General features: G+C 43.9%; 1 protein-coding gene across 1 annotated transcript; it reads right to left on the bottom strand.

The window, feature by feature from the left end:
- Positions 1-13: 13 nt before the first annotated feature.
- On the bottom strand, positions 14-11,768 carry LOC104592973 (putative carboxylesterase 11). The gene is made up of 2 exons (XM_010252558.3): positions 10,567-11,768; positions 14-926 (listed from the first exon to the last, which is right to left on the bottom strand). Exons 1-2 carry the CDS (start codon positions 11,475-11,477, stop codon positions 389-391), a joined length of 1,449 nt encoding a protein of 482 aa, XP_010250860.1. The 5' UTR covers positions 11,478-11,768; the 3' UTR covers positions 14-388.
- Positions 11,769-18,596: the final 6,828 nt, after the last annotated feature.

Below are 18,596 nucleotides of genomic sequence, written 5' to 3'. Positions count from 1 at the left end.
GGCACGCAAAGAGGAAAATGAATGCATCTCTTAATTGATTATATTCACGGTGAATAATACATCTCGTAGTGAAAAAGGACAAATAGAAAGAACAAGAGCAAAAAAAAAAAAAAAAGTTCTAAGAACATACGCATATGACCTCAAGACATGGAGGAAAATGCTCATTGTCCAACTATAAACCCTACCCTCAAATAAATTCTCTATCTTACAAAAATAAACAGGTAAATAAAAAAATTGTGGAACATTCCTACAAACAACGTGGCTATATTGGCATGAATCACGCAATTCAACTTACCCCTATCTTGTAGATGAAATGTAGATACAAAAATTGATGCTCCTGCTCCTGCTGCAGCTGTTTCTGGGTTCTGGGTTTCCTTTTACCTACTAATTAGTAAGAGAATTCGTGACCCCGGAGTGAGATATACTTCTTAACCCAAATTGCAATGTCCTCGGCACAGGCCTGGGCTTGCGGAGTCTTAAGGAGCATGTCAAGTGTTGCAAACTCATGAACAGCATCCTTGTACTCAAGAACTGGTGCATCAACATTAACTTTTCGAAGCTCCTCTGAGTATGCAATTGCACGGTCTCTCATCCAATCATGCTCTGCCACCACTGTTAGTGTTGGAGGCATATACTTCAGTGGTGGCTCCCTCCCTGGGATGAGGGGATTGGCTGCTGGATGGTCCAGACTGAACTCCTCCTCAGGTAGGAAAAGCTTCCATGCAAGGATGCACATGGTCTTGTCGTAGAAGTAAGAATTTGCAAGTTTAATCTCTGAATGTGTGGGGACACTCCCAATGAAGAAAGGGTACATCAAAACCTGTGCTACCACCTTCACAGGATCTAGAAGCTTGCCTGCCTCAACAGCCTTTCTAGCAACATAGTCTGCAATGTTTGCACCACAGCTCACACCTAGGAGAACACACCTGTTTCAGCAACGTCAGACCAAGTTACTTGTTTCTGTAAATGAAAAATGAAAAGGACAATGTTAAATTTTAAAAAGTAAAATAAGGAACTTACTACCCAATATGAATTTCTAGCTCATTCCATAAATAGATTCATAATTTTGTGTCCCAAATAGTACTACCATAGTAACAATATCCAGGCAAATTTTATCATACAATATATCCCAATATACACCCTAAAAGAATTGTTATTTTTCTTGCAAAGGCTCAGCAGCCAATAAAAAAAGTATACCTTGACAAATTATAAATATTAGGTCCTAAAGGTTACACCAAGGACTGTGATGCTTTCACTCAAGGGGAAGAATGATCTTGAAACAATTACCCACATGTAAATAACATTTCTAACAAAAACTATTTAGATCTCTTTGGTTGTTTTCCTCAACCTGCATAAAGTGACAAAACAGAAAATATGCCTTGCCTGCATAGTTGTCAAGGCAACGCCTAGGCGACAAGGCACCCTTTGAGGCTCGCCTCACCTAATCGCCAAGCAGTTTTGCACTATGTATTATAAAATACTTTTTTATTCTTTATTTTTTGACATTATAATTATAAAATAGGCACTATTAAACTAAAATATTCATTTTGTGTTTTTATAAATTAATTTGTTTTTATTATTTTCTTATTTGTTAGGATTTAATCAATACAAGCATTGCTAAATGCTTTATTGAACCCTCAAAGACTTTAAAACCTGAACCAATAAATAAGGAAGAACTTAAAATTGTCTAATCAACACATTTTCTACTACTACTTTTTGTTTTCTTCTTTTCCTATAACAAAAATAAGGGTTCAGCCCCTATATTTTTTGAATTTTCTTTTCCTTCTTTTTTCTTCTTCTCATGAATATGTTGATTTTCTATACTTTAACATGAACTCTATACTTTCTTATGAAAATTATGAACAATTATTAAGGAAATATGGCTAATGGTACCTAGGGAACTACCCTAGGATCTATGTTTTCTATAAAAAAATCAATCGCTTAGGCAACGCCTAGGCACCCCCCTGACGCCCAGCTTCACCTTGGCACCTTGAAAACTATGCTTGCCTGTTAACTTCCATAATTCAACATAAATTAGATTATTCTATACTTCATGCTTCTACCACAGTAAATTTACATATTTATTTTAGATCTTTAACATGCCTAAAATTGCTTTAACTTTCAACTGAACATTACAAAATGATTATTTTTTCCTCTTATAAAGAAATGAAGAACCCTCATCGCCTCCACAAGAACTAACTTGGCATATAATTTGGATCCATTGGACAAAAATAAGGAAAAGGACATGTATACACCCAATATATCATACACACTATCTGGGGTGAAATTAGCCACTCTCGTTAATTCAAAGACCCTCCAACATTCACCCATATACTTCTCCAACACAAAAACGAAGAGAACAGGAGAGTACAAATAGCTGATGTACAGAATCTGGATCCTTGAAACCTGAAATCCATGCCTCAATGACTCAAAAACTTTCAAATTAGCACTGCCACAGTTGTCGTGCCCCCTCAAAATCAATCTTATGAAGACCTTGAAACTCCCATTCTTAATTGAACCCATGATAAGAGTTCACCTACTAGGATAAACACCCTGAATATTGGGGATGATATAAACCCATTATCTTCCTTGGCATCATGGAATAAACTTCAATGAATATCTTGTCAAAACCCCCTCTAAGAACTAAGATTACCACTTAAACTTATAATTCTAAATGCTAGTTTTCAACACTAGCATGGCTTCCAAAACCCCAGATAGCTGGGACCAACATTGGGTAATGGCCCTTTTAAGCAGATCTAACAATGGAATTTCAATTCTTATTTACCAAGCGAACTCATGGATACAACTTTTAATCCAAGGGTTTATAGTGTACAAATTATTGTAGAAATCTCTATCTAATCCAAATTTAATATGATTATTGTAGAAAATTTTCAATTATTGATGCACCTGATAGTTATAGATTTACTCATAATCAATTATCAATCTGAACTAAAAGTGGAATGGATAACTTGGTCAGGAATAATCAATTGAGAAAATACCTTCATAAACCCAATTATATAAAAAGCGGAAAAAGGCAAGTGCTACATGATACGTATATAGGCATGTAAAAAAAAAATACTACATGTCCTCAGATGTTACCATACAGTTGCAGTAAACTGGAGGCAAAAGATTTAAAATCATAAGACTAATAATTTATCAGATTTTGCAGGTGATATATATAGTGAAAGATTTAAGATTAATAAAAGGTATGAAAATCCAAGCAGTATAAGCATCTATACTACTATTAGCAAATGAAAGTATCGGAATCGGAATCGGAATGGTCTATTACCATAGTCTGTTTAGTTCAAATGGGAATCGGAATCAGAATTGGAATTGGAATCAGCAGGAATGGAATCTCATTCCCAAGGGAGGAGGAGGGAATGGCCATTCCCTCGCTGGGCTGAACAGATCTGCTTTTTTGAATGTGACCGCCAAGTGATCATACTTTGGTTAAGATCAGGGGAAGAGGTTCCTTGGATAACAGGTCTCTAGTTCATTCAGGTGGGTTTCAAGAGCTGCCAATACTTTGGGAGACTCTCTAGCTAGAACAGGGGTTTCATGGTCTTGGGGTAATTTGTAAAGAATTGCTTTTATATAAAAGAAACTGATGTGATCGGCTTATTTAGGCTGTTTGTATTTGTATCTTACCATCCACTTCTTTAGATGGTAAGGAGTTTTTTCCTTTCTGCAATAAAATTCCATTTTAATTTTGACTATCAAAAGAAAAACAAAGAATAAAGTATGGCTCTGAAGAAAATTCAAATTTTCCTCATGTGGAGAAAGGGATATATAAAATGGCTAGTATAATGCACTATGACAAAATCCCAAACAAGCAGACTGTTTCTACTCAAGAGTTGCATGTGGTTCCTTCTCAATAGCAAATAAGGTATAAAGAATCCATTCACAATTTCACCATAAACTAAGGCCCTGTTTGGCGGTACTTTATGCTTTGTGCTTTCAACAGCACCAAGTACAAAGTATGTGTATGCTTTTGGTTTTGTACTTCTACTTCAAAAACCGTTTTGATGGAATTTTTTCAAAAACATGTTTTTCAAAGTAAATAATGACGTTTAGATACAAAAAAATGTTTTATGTGTGCATGCCACGTGGCATCATGACATTTGAATGTAGGTCGATAATATGGTGATGCCATGTGTATCATATATAAATGCCACATGGCATTCAAATATGGGTCATTGACATGTAGATGCCACGTGGTGACATATATGGATGTCACATGGCACCTGAAGGTAAGTCAATGATATTGCATCCACGTGTCATTGAATACATTAATGTGCCTATGCTTCCACGTGGCATTCATACATGCTACCACATGGTGGGGTGTATAAGTATCCATAGTTTTCAAGGCGCCAAGACAAGGCTAGGCGACAGGGGGGCGCCTAGTCTCCTAGTCACCTAGGAGATGGATTTTTTTCAAGTAAAAACATGTATCCTAAGGTAGTTCCCTAGGTTCCGTAATCATATTTCCTTAATAAATATCCATAATTTTCATAAGAAAAGTATAAACTTCATGTTAAAGTATAGAAAATCAACATATTCCAACATATTCATGAGAAGAAAAGGAAGAAAGAAAAGAAAAGAAATTTCAAAAAATATAGGGGCTGAATTCCTATTTCTGTTATAGGAAAAGAAGAAAAGAAAAGGTGGAAGAAGAAGAAGAAGTAATTAGTATATAAAAACACAAAACTAGTAAAGAAAAAGAAGAAAATGTGTTGATTGGACAACATTTTATGTTTTTTCTTACTTATTGGTTCAGGTTTTGAAGTCTTTGAGGGTTCAATACAGCATTTAGCAATGTTTGTGTTGATTAAACCCTAATAAATAAGAAAATAACAAAAACAAATTAGTATATAAGCACACAAAATTAGTATTTTAGTTTAAAAATGTCTATTTTATAATTATAACCTCAAAAAATTAAGAATATAAAAGTTTGTTATAACACGCTATAGAAAACTGCTTGGCAATTAGGTAAGGCGAGACTCCAAGAGCGCCTTGTCACCTAGGCGTCGCCTTAACAACTATGTGAGTATCACACGTGTGGTTGATACACACTTTTTTTTTTTATCAATAACACTTTCATTAAATCATCAGTAGAAAATTTACAGGAGGAAGGCAAACACACTTATCTTCCAAGAGTCACTAAGAGCCTCATAAAAGAAAAAAAAAAAAAAGAAGAAAAAGAGAAAAGAATACACTAAAGTTACAGCTTAGCCCAAAACAGTGAATCCCTTTCTGCCCCTTGTTTAGCTAAACCGTCAGCTAGGGAATTAGCCGATCTTTTAACCCAACATGTCTTAACTTCCATCTCCCGCACCAGCCACATGAATTTCCTCCTCTCATTGTTATACTTCCATAAACCATTTTGATCTTTAGTCAGCCATCCTATCACCACCTCTGAATCCCCTTCAATTATGAGTTTCTTGATGTTCAACTCCTTAGCTTTCCGGACTCCTTCCATAACTGCAAGGATCTCAGCTGTAAGGGAGTCACCCACTCCAATTGGGCCTAAGAACATGGCAGAGATGACCCCATTTTCGTCCCTAAAAACACCTTCAATCCCCGATTGCCCCGGATTTCCCCTACTGCATCCATCAAAGTTTAATTTCAAGAATCCTCTAGGTGGGGGGGTCCAAACCACTTTCATTATTGACTTGGTCTGTGTGCAATTTGCAATTTCACCCAACTTCCTCAACATGTCATCCACAGTGTAATATGTGAATAGTTCCAAATATTTCAGCCACTGTACCGCCCTAATATGTAGCCCTTCAGATCTGCTGCTCCTCTTTGGGTTTCTGAGAATATCCTGGAGTTTCTTTCCTCCCACAATGTCCAACATACTGCAGCCCTTAGTCCTCTCCACATTACCCTTCCCCTTTTTATCCGCCACCTGAAAAAGGTGGGGGAGAAAAGGCCCTGCAAGTCTGATGGGGGATTCCAACTGCGTCCAAATAAGGAGGAAGCCCAATCCCAAATTGACCTCGCAAAGTGGCAAGACACCAGTAGGTGAAAACCAGTCTCCCCATCCGCTTTACATAGAACACACCACTGAGGTGACAAACAAGTATTGGGTCTCTTCTTTTGGAGTAGATCACCAGTGTTAATTCTTTCCAGATAGGCTTCCCAACAAAAACTACCAACCCTAGGAGGTATTGCTCTGCACCAAACCTCACCAACAGGGAAAGGAGGGAAGGTAGGACTGGTGGACTGACTTAAGACTTTGAAGAACGAGGCACAAGAGAAGATGCCATTGGGGGTAGGTGTCCAAATTCTAGAGTCCTCCCTAGTGGGGTCTAAGACAACATTATCAAGAAGTGCAATAAGGCTCGAAATATTGTCAAGGTCTGAGTCCCTCGAATCCCTTCTTAAACCCAAGTTCCACCCAATCCCAGAAGTGGAAGAGGACGGGGTGATGAAAGATGAGATCGGCTCATTTTTCAAATCAGATAGAGCATACAAAGAAGGAAATTGATCCTTTAAAGGGGTGCTCCCCACCCAGGTTTGTTCCCAAAATTTTATGGAATTACCGGAATTCAAGTCATACCTGATATTAGGGGAGAAAACTGGTAGCAGGTCATGAATGGCTTTCCAAGGAGAGTTGCTTGTGGTCCTAGCTCTGATTCCAGCGTCCCATCCATTGTCCTCCAGCCCATGTATACTTGCCACTATTTTAGCCCACAGCTTCTCCTTCTCCATAGGGAACCTCCACAACCACTTCCCCAACAAAATCATATTCCTTCTCCTGATACTCCCAAGCCCCACGCCACCACAAGACTTACTCCTACACACTATCTCCCAGCTAACTCTGTGATCCCTCTTCTCCTCTCCTGGCTCCCACAGGAAATCTCTCATAAACTTCTCTAATTTGTTAGCGACCTTCACTAGGATTTTAAACACCAATAGGAAAAAGATGGGTAAGTTAGCAAGCGTGGCCTTAATTAGTGTAATTCTTCCACCGAGAGAGAGGTAATTCTTTTTCCAGGATACCATTCTTTTTTCAAACCTTTCCACCACCGGGTTCCAAAAGCTCTCTCGCATGGGATTATCACCTAATGGCAACCCTAAGTAGTTCAAAGGCCACCCCGAAACTTCACACCCCAACAGTTCAGCACTCTCCCTGAGCTCTCCCTCCTCCAGGTTCACCCCCACTATACAACTTTTCCCAAGGTTAACCTTCAAGCTCACATTACCGCCTTCACAAAATAGAATCGTGTCATCAACAAACTGTAGGTGAGTGAGGGGGGTTTCCACCCTCCCAACTCTCTAGCCTCTAATGAGCCCCCTATCATCTGCTCTGTGGATCAGTTTCCCCAGAACCTTCGCAATTAGAATGAACAAGAAAGGAGACAGGGGGTCTCCTTATCTTATACCCCTACTGGCTGGAAAGAAATCTACCACTGTCCCATTCACTAGTACTGAATAATGACAACTCCTGACACAACCCATGATCCACTTGCACCATCTAGCTCCAAACCCAAATTTAGTCAAAACTCTCCTCAAGAAATTCCAGTCCACCAAGTCAAGCCTTTTCCAAGTCCAACTTACAAACCACTCCCTTCTTCTTATCCCTCTTAAAGTTCTCCACACTCTCATTAGCAATTAAAATCTTATCAGTAATTTGTCTCCCACTCACAAAGGCTCCTTGATAGTGTGCAATGATATCGGGCAATACCTTCTTCAACCTCATAGACAACACTTTTGCAATGATCTTATACAAGCTATTAACCAGGCTAATTGGCCTAAAATCCTTCGGGTGGGATGCATCTTTCTTTTTTGGAATTAAAGCTATAAATGTAGAGTTCACACCCAGATTGACAATTCCTCTCCTGAAAAACTCCTCAAACACCCGCAAGAGATCATCTTTCACGATATCCCAACAATCCTGATAAAAAGCCATTGTGAACCCATCCGGCCCTGGAGCTTTTGTTCTATCCATAGAAAACACAGCCTCCTTGATCTCTTCTAGAGTAAAGCTTCTTTCCAGCCTTCTCCTGTTCTCCACCCCTACATCTGGCCAATCCAAACCTTCTACCCACACCCTTCTACTTACAGGCCTTCTTAGAATAGATTTGAAGTGCTCCACACAGGCCCTGGCAATCTCCTCTTGTTGTACTAACTCGACTCCATCTACTACCAATTTGGAGATAAAGTTCTTCCTTCTCCTGCCATCTGCTAGAGAATGGAAATACCTAGTGTTTCTGTCTCCCTCTTGCAACCGCTTACATCGAGATTTTTGCCTCCAACTAATTTCCTCCTTGTGCAGACAATCCTCTAGCTGTCTTCTCAAATCTCTCCTGAGATCATTGTCTTCCTCTCCAAATTCTCCTCTTTCTTCTTTAGAGTCAAGACTTTCAATCTTATCCATCAAATCTCCCTTTCTTTCTTCTATCCTCCCAAACTCCATCAAGTTCCACTCCTTGATTCTTGCTTTCAAGAATTGTAATTTCTTATGAAATCTCATTCCCTCCCAATCCACCAGTGGGTTACAGTCATGCCACCATTCCCTCACTTTGTTAGTAAACCCTGGATGACGTAACCACATATTTTCAAATCTAAAGGGGGTAAGACCTCCACACCTTCTTTCCTCCTTACATAATACTATGGGCCAGTGATCTGAGGTCATCCTTGGGAGAGCTCTAGAAGCCGTTCCCCAATGTTCTTCCCAATCCAAAGAGAACAGGAATCTATCCAGTTTAGAGCAAATGGATCTAGATTGGAGGCTTGACCATGTAAACGTCTTAGAAAGTATAAAATATGTTAAAGGACCAAAAATCACAAAGTATCAAAAGCTAACATTGTTCTTTTTGTGTTTTTTGTACTTTTACTTCGTGTTTTTTAAAAGTAAAAGACACCCCAAACAAACACATTCCGGTACTTTTCATACTTTCATACTTTTGAAAGTACGAAAAGCACTTTAAAAAGTACCGCTAAACAGGGCCTAAATTAACAAACATTTGAATATTGATTTCCTATCTCTGCAAAACTCTTAAGCTGAACTTTGATGGAAACAGCATGGGAAATCCAGATCCATCTGGGATAGGAGGGGTAATAAGATACGAAAGTTGGACTTTCTATGTATTCAGGTCTGATAGGGTAAGGAGATTCCATCAGGGTGGAGCTAAAGGCAGCAGTGGTTATGATGCAAAAGGTTCAAAAGTAATTATAAGCTGGTCATTGAAGAGCGCTGCAGCAAATTGGATCTACAGAAATGAAATAAGATGGTTTGGCTGGCATTATAAAGACATGCAATTGGAAGTACAATGGGTACAAGGATCAGCCAACAGCAAGGCTGATGCAGTAGCAAAACAAGGGTTTAGGAGACAACAAATGTTTAAGTAATTAAATCTGTTTTCTGTTGGCAATAAAAAAAAAAAAGTCTTCTTCTTAACCACTACCTCTTCCCATTCAAGCCTGATAAGCAATATTACAGAAGCTACTTAATCACCAACACAACCTACAGGATAAGCTTAATTAACATCTTACTATAACCGAACTCATGGAACACATTCTATAGATGCTTATAAAATTTTTCTTTTACTTATCAAAAAAAAAATACAATGGGAAAAGAAAAAAGACCATCCCATAATACAATTTACTCATGACCTGAACTACCGGTTCCCTGGCTCTGAGAAATAAAGAACCAGTGATGCTTAGTATTTTATTGCAGATATCAACTGCAAAAAGACCATCCCTTGCGCACAACATAAAGACCTATATTTTTAGCTTGACATGGAACAGGATCTACACACTCCTCAACCCAAGGAGAAAAAACTGTAACAGTGTAACCTGGCCCTGCCCCAACTTCTATTTCTTAAGTATTCCAGAATGTAGCACTTGGAATCATTACCACTTTGTGCGCATCTTCATCTATCTCACATGTTCCAATAGATTTCTTATTTATCAAAATAATAAAAGCTGTCTATCAGAGAACATATCATATCTAGTAAACATAGGTGCCCATTAACGCTTGAACCAAAATAGGTTAGTCCATAGTTCTTTGCTGATTTATGATGGAAAGATTATTGCCATGGGTAGCAATGTCAAAACATCATTCGGTACAAGTACATTTTAGAATATAGAAAATAATGTTACTTAGATATTGCTGCAGTTCCCTGAGTCCTCTTGATATATATAAGGTAAAGTTTAATTTGCAGAAATTTATCATTTACAGATTCACTTTCCTCCATATAAAAGGCATACAAGTTGAAAAGCTGTTGGATGAATAGGATCTCATTTTAATAACTGCAAGGTTTAATGGAAGCAATTATTAATTCTCTGTGAAAGCACAGTTTAATTGACAGAAATGATAAATTGAAACTGGAATAAGCATTTATTCGTGAACTTTATTCCAGACGATTAGAAAAGAAACGAAAGCAATTATAACAATCCAAACCAACTTGGATAATCAATTTATTCTCCATAAATGCAAAGAAAATGGGCGTCAAATCTTCAAATGATAAATCAATTTATTCATTAAAGCAAATGCATGGAATTTTAATCAAAGCTTCAAATCTAATGCAGAAAAAGAAAGGCGGAACAAAATGGAACCTGGAGGGATCTCCATGAGCAGCCAACCAAGGCTCCACCATTGATGCTCCAAATGCATCAGCAATGTGCCGATGAACATCAGATCTCCTGGCATCAGCACCAGCACCAGCGCCAGCGCCAGCACCGGAACCGCGTGTGTTCACGAGAGACTTACTACACTCGGCCAGATTTGCCTGCTTCCCCAGCCAGTTCAAGACTTTGAGACCATCCTCAAATGCAGCCGGATAACGATTCTCTGGCGCAAGCCTATAGCCCACGGCGATAACAATCACATCACACAACTTAGCGATCCGTCTACAAAAGAAATCATTGGCCGCGGACTCATTGCTACCAGCAACAAACCCGCCACCGTGAAATTGCAAGATCAGAGGCAACTTCCGACAAGTCTGGTGGTCATTTTCTAGGGACGGGGAGTAACCTCTATAAGTTCCACTTTCCTGCTTCGAAATCAGGGCATCGGTATCGCTGCTGCCACCGTAGCTGCTCCTGCGGAGCTGGTCGGTCGGAGATACGGATTTGGTTGTCCCGGAAGGGTCATAGCTGTTACGACGAAGATGGTAGAGGTCGTGCCTTGCGTCGATAGTCGCGGATGCGTAACCTCGATCTGGCGATCTATAAGAATTCCGAACCCTAACCCTAGATTGAGATTGCCTTTCAGAATCAGCGGCGGCGAGGCAGGTATCGGGGAGGAAAATTCGAACGGAGAGAGAGGTGAAGGGATCTATGTGGATGTCTTTGGTGGCGACGCCGTCGGTGAAGGAAGGGTTCGCAGCGGCGATAGTTTCTTCAGGACGAGACGTAACGCCGAAAGCGTTGTTGTCATTAAATGTGCTCTGTATTCTATTCTGCAAACGATGTTTCAGAAGGAGTTTGAAGAACACGCTGTAGAGCTTTACAGCGACGCTTGGCATCTCTATCACTTTCTCCCTCTCTAAACACTCTCTGTTAATGCAGACGCCAGAGGGCAGGCAAGAGAAAGGTTAACGTACAGGAGAATTGTCTGTTTCTACTTTTTTCCCCTTTCAGGTTACATTTATGGTGGTATTCTAGGATTTCGATTGGAGATTTGATACATGAAGAAGACTGGTTGAATTCAATTGCGAGACAGTAGAGAAGAAGAGGTTTCGAGTTTTTGATTTGAATGACAAAAATAGGGAGGGGGGTGTCACTCACTGTTTCGATCAGACAAGACAAGGACAACACGAGTGCGCTGGAGCTAGATGGCAGCTCGGATCAAAGTAATAACGAACACGCTTGCTAGAACCTGGATCTCCATTGGATTGGGATCTCTCATCTTCTTTCTCTTTTTCGTTGAGTGGGGAAATGGGAACGTGGGTGGGATCAACGGAATGGATGAGCATGAGATTCTACCGACAAAAGATTTTAGATCTTGTCTTGTACAAGAACATTCCCATCCAATGGTTGGTCTATGACTATAAGATCTTCTACCATATGGACATTCTGTACCTTTACTTACCCATATAAAAAAGGGATTCCAATCAGATGATTGTTCTGTGTGCACATGTCTACAGCCTTGGCTGACTGTTACAGCCTTACAGGTGGGATCATTTCAGCCTGGCCTATCCCAGGCCCTTATAATAGGATTGAGCCCAGGCTTATATTTTTTTAGGCTCAACATTTGGTTTGGGCTAACCCTAACCCATGGTAGGATGGCAAAATCATGGACCTAAAACCATTTTGATTAATAATCGGGCTCAAAAGAGTCGTTTCACAAGTCTTTTTTGAAACATCTTCTATAAGTTTTGATTTCTATAGTAAAAAGACATGCGAATTTTTGCATCAAAATCTTAACAGCTTGAAGATCATTTGGTTAAGGCATATTTGTCTGTGTGTCTTTTCACACAATGATGAATTGAAATAAAAGGCGAAAAACTCCATTTGAAACTTCCCAAAAATAGCTTGAAAAGGGGTTTATGCATCTTTTCAGGGCTGCGGCTTTTGGTGGTTAGATCTTTTTTCAATCAAACAGAAAAAGACCAAAATGCAGGCTGCCAGACTTCTAAAAAGCCAACAGTCCATGCGAAAAGACATGCCAAATGAGGCCTAATACTATCAACTATATTTATTTATTTATTTAAATAATAAACTAAAACTTGAATTTTGATAATATATCCTTAATAAAAATGGCAATAAAATAGTAAATTTATATGTTAATAAATTAAATATTTTAAACTAATATATTATATAAATAAATAAATATATATATAAACACAAAAAAAACAAAGCCTATTATTTAGGAGGTGTTCAACAATATGGTTCCTGATGGTGTACAATCCGGCCGATCTTAGCTGTCAACGATCTTGCCTCTGAACCGGGTGGCAGGGACCTGAAACGGAGGGAGAAGAGAAGCTCCGGGGAGAACCCAGCGTAAGGGCTCCGAAGCTCAAGTTAGAGTCTTTCAAAGGCAAGATAGACCAGATAGCGCAAAAGTTAGCATACCTCGTTCCTGGGGGGTAGGAGCCTTTTATAACCACCTCGCGCACTCACTTCCAGGCTTCCGTCAGATCGGGCATGATTACTTCTGAACTCCTGCCAGTTCGGATGTCATTTCCTCTGGCTGGACAGAACTGCCACTGCTCCTTTTGTCGGAGCCGTCTCTGCGGCTAGTAACGACGGTGGCAGGTGGCGGTAGCAGGAGGCCGTTTGAAGTGCGGCTGTCAGGCGTCGGATCCCAAATCAGTCAGGTGCGTCGCCCTTGGATACGGACGTCCTTGGCGTCAGGTACGTTTGGTCAACCTGGTGTTTCGGAAGCGAAGTGTTGGAGTGAGCGAGATGTCTTGAGTTCGGTTTGGGGAGTGTTCCGAGCTGCCATGGGCCAACTCGGGTCACAGCTTCGCGAGGCTTTGGGGCCCAATATAGTTCGTGCTCCTTGCAGGGAGCTCGGGTTCTCAGTAGGGAGCTCAGACTCTTAATAGGGAGCTCGGACTCCCAGTAGGGATCTTGGGTTCTTAATAGGGAGCTCGGACTCTTAATAGGGAGCTCGGACTCTTGGTAGGGAGCTCGGACTCTTGGTAGGGAGCTCGGGCCCCTAGTAGAGTGGTCTGGAGTTCGGGCTCAGTAGTGAGCTTGGACTTGCTTTCGGTGTTCGCTTTGGGCGCTCTACTGTCCCGAGTTGCTTGTTTTTGCCACGTGTCAGGTGATTGCGAGGTCGGGCCAAATTCCCCTTCATCAATTGCCCCCACTCCCTGTGACAAGGGTCCTGTCTTGGCGCGGGGAGTTCGTAAGGTAGAAGAAGGGTTTTGGTCCATGCTGAGGGCGCTCGCTTTAATTTGATTTTCAAAAAAGGGCGTGCGTTTGGGAGACGTGACGGCAGTCGTTCGAGAGTTGAGCTGTAGATGCTTTTACTGCGAGGAGACGTGCGCCGACTCCCCGTCAGTTTCGAGAAGGTGCGTACTGACACCCGTCCTCTGACAAGACGTGCGCGACGCCTCGACAGTTTCGGAAAGACGTACGCTGATTGGCCTCGGAAGACGTGCGGTTTAGCGCGGCTGTGGGCCGTTGGATTGGCTTCGATCCAGGCCGTCGCTTTCCGGCCGCTGTGGATATAAATAGCGCGCGGGGGGGGGGGGGGGGGGCGTCCTTGCTACTGTTGTACCTCTTGAGCTCACGCCTAAGTTTCAGTTCGCGTCCAGGCTCTTCAGCTCGCGTCCCAGGTTCCTTGCTTGTTCGAGTCTACTTCAGTCTTCTTCCCGGGTGAGTGCTTTTGGAATCTCGTTCCATTCTCTGATGTCTAGTTCGGAGGGTTCAGATTGTTCAAGCGGGTCTGATGTAGATTCTACGAACCAATTTGCGTCCCCCGGTAGTTCAAGTGAGCCCGATGTAGGTCCCGAGGAAGGGGTTGAGCCTACAGCCCGAGGTGCTTCGGGTAGGTCGGCGTCCACCTCCCGTCGTGGCCGGGTTGTAGATCAGTTCGACCCTTCGACTATGACGCCTGAGGGACTTCAATCCCTCATAGACTACTACGACTTGCCCGGGGAGCATGCCTACTTCATCCCTACGGGTAGCTTCCCTTGGGAACACGGTCCTGATGAGATCGTGATTTTCCGGGAACAGCTTGCTGCGGGGCTGTGACTGCCCTTTCATCCTCTTCTCGTCGAGGTTCTAAACCACTTCGGTGTGACGGTCGGCCAGCTTCACCCGAACTCCATTAGGAATTTAGTGGGGACGATCTCCTTATTTTGTGACGAGAACTTTCCTTTGGATCTGGAGATTTTCTCCTCTATTTTAATGCTGAAAAAGCAAGCGGGTCCCCTTCCTGGGCGTAGGCGGGCATACTACCTGTCTCCTCGCCAAGGCTTCAAGCTCTTACACGGACTCCCTAATAAGGTCCCGGCGTGGAAGCGGGACTATTTTGGGGTGCGAAGTGCGCTGGGGTGGCCGTTTCAGACCGGCTGGGGGATGGCCGCTCCCAACTCCGGCGTTTCACTCGATAAGGAGACGGCGAAGGGCCTCCGGCAATGGGCGCGGCTTGGGCTGGAGTGTCAACGGTATCTGACGGAGGCCAAGCTTATTGCTGCGGGCCTGAGTTCGGGTAGGTTCTTTCCCTAGCGATCCTGTCTTGCTCTTCTTTTACGTGTCTTACTGATGCCGAACTCCTTTTCGCAGGTATGATGGACTCTCGAGGGACCCGAGGTGGGCACTTGTTCCAGGGCATGAAGAGGAGAAAATGGGTGGCTAAGCGAGCTCGCGCCGAACCATCCCAGGTGCCGGACTATCCGGCGGAGGAGCCCAAGATGGTTCCTCCTATGCAGGAGCCGACGGGGGCTCCTTATGCTGAAACCACACACATAGGGGCTCCCGCTTACTCCGAGTCTGCCCATACGCGAGCTGGGCCGTCGTGCTCGGAGGCCCCGGGGGGCTTCAGGAGCGTGCTGTCGCCTGTTCATGCTCTTCAACGGAGTAAGGAGGCGATGTTTCCCGAGGAAGTTGCGGCGTGGACCGAGCTCCCTCTGCACCAAGTGGCCTGTCGTGCCGTTACTCATGCTATGGTGGTAAGTGCTCCCTTCTTTAGAGTTCTTCGGCTTTTATTCTTCTATTCGTTCCTTTGATCCCGTTTTCCTTTGATAGGTGAACTCTTCTATTCACGCCTTAGCGAACTAGGTGGAGAGATGCTCGAGGCAGGTGCGAGCTGCCGAGGAGGCTGCTCGAACTGCTGAGGAGGCTGCTCGTGCTGCCGAGGTTGCTGCTCACCTCGCGCGGTCTAGGCAGGCGAGGTCTCATAGAGATGCCGAGGCTATGGGAGTGGTGGTGAAGCATATGGCGGAATTGAAGCTGGACCTGGAGCACCAGGTCGAGAATCTTCAGGAGGATATCAGGGAGAGGACTCAGATCTTCTCTCAAGGCATCGAAGACGCGAAGAAGAAAGCTGTCAGTGATTATATTGTTTCGCCGGGTTTCGATGATCTGATGGTGGACTACTACAGGAGGGGTTTCAAGCTAAGCCGGTGGATGATCCGGAATACGTACCCCGAGCTTGATACCAGCGCCATATCCACTTCGCGCATTACTCAAGAGATGGCTAATGCTGCGGATGCCGAACCGGACTCCGAGGGGGAGGCAGGTCCTTCGGGTGTTGTCGAAGTGGCTTCTGATAATGATGAAGTAGCCCCTGGCTTGTAATGTACACATCTATTATGGTGTTGTCGAAGTGGCTTTTTTTTTTTTTTGAATGTACACATCTATTCTGAAGTGAAATGGCTTTTTGTTCAAGTGCTGGTTGTCCTGTCTTTGAGCTGCGTTTTTTGCCGAACTGACCATTTCGGTCCTTCAGTTCATTTTCTGACATGAAATGGCTTTTTGTTTCTGGTTGTCTTCGAGCTGCGTTTTTTGCCGAACTGACCATTTCGGTCCAGTTCGTTTTCTACCTAGGCTTCGGGGTACTTGCTTTTGTGGTTTATAGGTAGTATCTTCTTAAGTTGACGACGTTCCATGCTCGGGGTACTTGTTTTCCTTCTAGGGTTTCGAGCTCGTATGCTCCCCCACCGAGTGCTTTCATCACTCTGTAGGGTCCTTCCCAGTTTGGTCCAAGTTTCCCTACACCGGGTTCGGGCACCATGACCTTACGGAGAACCAGGTCGCCCGCGCGGAAGTTCCTCTTCTTTACTCTTGCGTTATAATACCGAGCTACCTTTTGTTGGTAGGCCGCAGTTCGAATGTGCGCGAGGTCTCTCACTTCGTCCAGTAGGTCGAGGTTGGTGCGTAACTCGTCCTCGTTAGTCTGTTCGTCGTACGCTTCTAGTCGTAACGTAGGCACTTCGATTTCCGCCGAGATCACCGCCTCGGTGCCATAGGTGAGGTTAAAGGGGGTCTCTCTTGTGGCGGTTTTTTCCGTGGTTCGGTGAGCCCATAGAACACTTGGTAGTTCTTCTGCCCACAAACCTTTGGCTCGGTCTAATCGTGCTTTCAGTCCGCGGAGGATGGCTCTGTTCATTACTTCTGTTTGGCCATTTGCCTGCGGGTGCGCGACCGACGTGAAGTTCTGACTGATTCCCATACTTTGGCACCATTCTTGGAACTTGATATCTTCGAACTGTTTACCGTTGTCGGAGATCAGTACCCGAGGTAGCCCGAAGCGACATACAATGTTCTTCCAAAAGAAGTTCTGTATGTTTCGGGCTGTAACTATTGCCAGGGGTTCAGCTTATATCCACTTTGTGAAGTAATCTACTGCCACCACTAGGAATTTTCTCCCGCTTGTCGTTGGTGGGAATGGCCCCAGGAGGTCGATGCCCCATTGGGCGAAGGGCCATGGGCTGGTGAGGTATTTGAGGTCGGCAGCGGGTTGATGGTGGATGCTGGCATGCTTCTGACACTTGTCGCATTTTCTGACGAGCTCGATTGCCTCTGTCTTCATCGTTGGCCAGTAGTATCCTTGTCGAAGTGCTTTTTGGGCGAGGGCTCTGCCCCCCAGGTGTTCGCCGCACAAGCCTTCATGGGTGTCGCGGAGTACCAGCTCGGCTTCGGCTGGGCGCAAGCATCGCAAGTAGGGGAGCGTGTAGGATCGTCGGTACAACCATTTGTCTATCATGACGTATTTGGCTGCCTGGCGCTGCACCCTCTTGGCTGCGTTGCGGTCCGTGGGGAGGGTTCCGTCTAGCAGGAAGCTCGCGAGTGGGTCGATCCAGCTCGGCTCTGCTTCAGTGACGGGAGCGACCTCTTCTGCCCCACCGAGAATGCTGGGCCGAGGTAAGTCCTCTACGTACACGGTTCTCCTGGCGTTGTGGCTCGTGCTAACTAGACGGGACAGGGCGTCGGCCTCAGCGTTCTCTGACCTCGGGATTTGCTTGATGAAGTGTGACTGGAAGTTGAGCAGAGCCTCCTTTACTTTTGCCAAATATGCAATCATTGTGAGCTCGCGCGCTTCGTATTCGCCTGTAACTTGGTTGACCACGAGCTGGGAATCACTGCAGATAACCATGTGCTTTGCTCCAACCTTGTGCGCTAGGTTTAGCCCGGCTATCAGTGCCTCGTACTACGCCTCGTTGTTGAATGCCGCGAACTCAAAGCGTAGTGCGTATTCTAGTTTTGTTTCGCTCGGGCCGCGTAGCACTATTCCAGCCCCGCTGCCTTGTTGGTTCGAGGAGCCATCTACGTGAAGAATCCAGGGCTCCTCATCCCAGTTTGCACTTGGTCTAACCAGGAGGGATGCCACACTGGCTGCTACTTCACGGGGTTCGGACTCGTTTGGCTTGGGAGCTCCGAGTTCGCCCGAACTGGGGATCTCGGGCTCGACCGGCTCAGGGGCTTCGAGGCTAAACATGCATTCTGCGATAAAATCTGCCAAGGCTTGGGCCTTAATGGCAGTTCTTGGCTTGTACTGGAGATCATACTCGCTGAGTTCGATGGCCCACTTCGTCAGCCGGCCGGAAACCTCGGGTTTGAGTAAAACTTGTCTCAGAGGTTTGTCGGTCAGGACGATGATGGTGTGAGCCTGGAAGTACGGGCGGAGTTTCCGTGCAGCTACCACCATTGCGTACGCTAGCTTTTCTATCTGCGGGTACCTTGTTTCT

The sequence above is a fragment of the Nelumbo nucifera genome, chromosome 3 (assembly GCF_055504915.1).
Source record: "Nelumbo nucifera cultivar China Antique chromosome 3, China Antique-T2T, whole genome shotgun sequence".
Classification (NCBI taxonomy): Eukaryota; Viridiplantae; Streptophyta; class Magnoliopsida; order Proteales; family Nelumbonaceae; genus Nelumbo; species Nelumbo nucifera.
The sequence above is the reverse complement of the archived record's forward strand: the minus strand, read 5'-3'. Positions and strand labels throughout refer to the sequence as shown.

What these genes read in the sequence shown, in the direction of transcription:
- LOC104592973 (XM_010252558.3), bottom strand. Translation starts at nt 11,477, where the DNA reads ATGCCAAGCGTCGCTGTAAAGCTCTACAGCGTGTTCTTCAAACTCCTT. An exon ending in GCTCATGGAGATCCCTCCAG is followed by an intron (nt 927 to 10,566) that starts GTTCCATTTTGT and finishes TTGCTGAAACAG; the next exon opens with GTGTGTTCTCCTAGGTGTGA.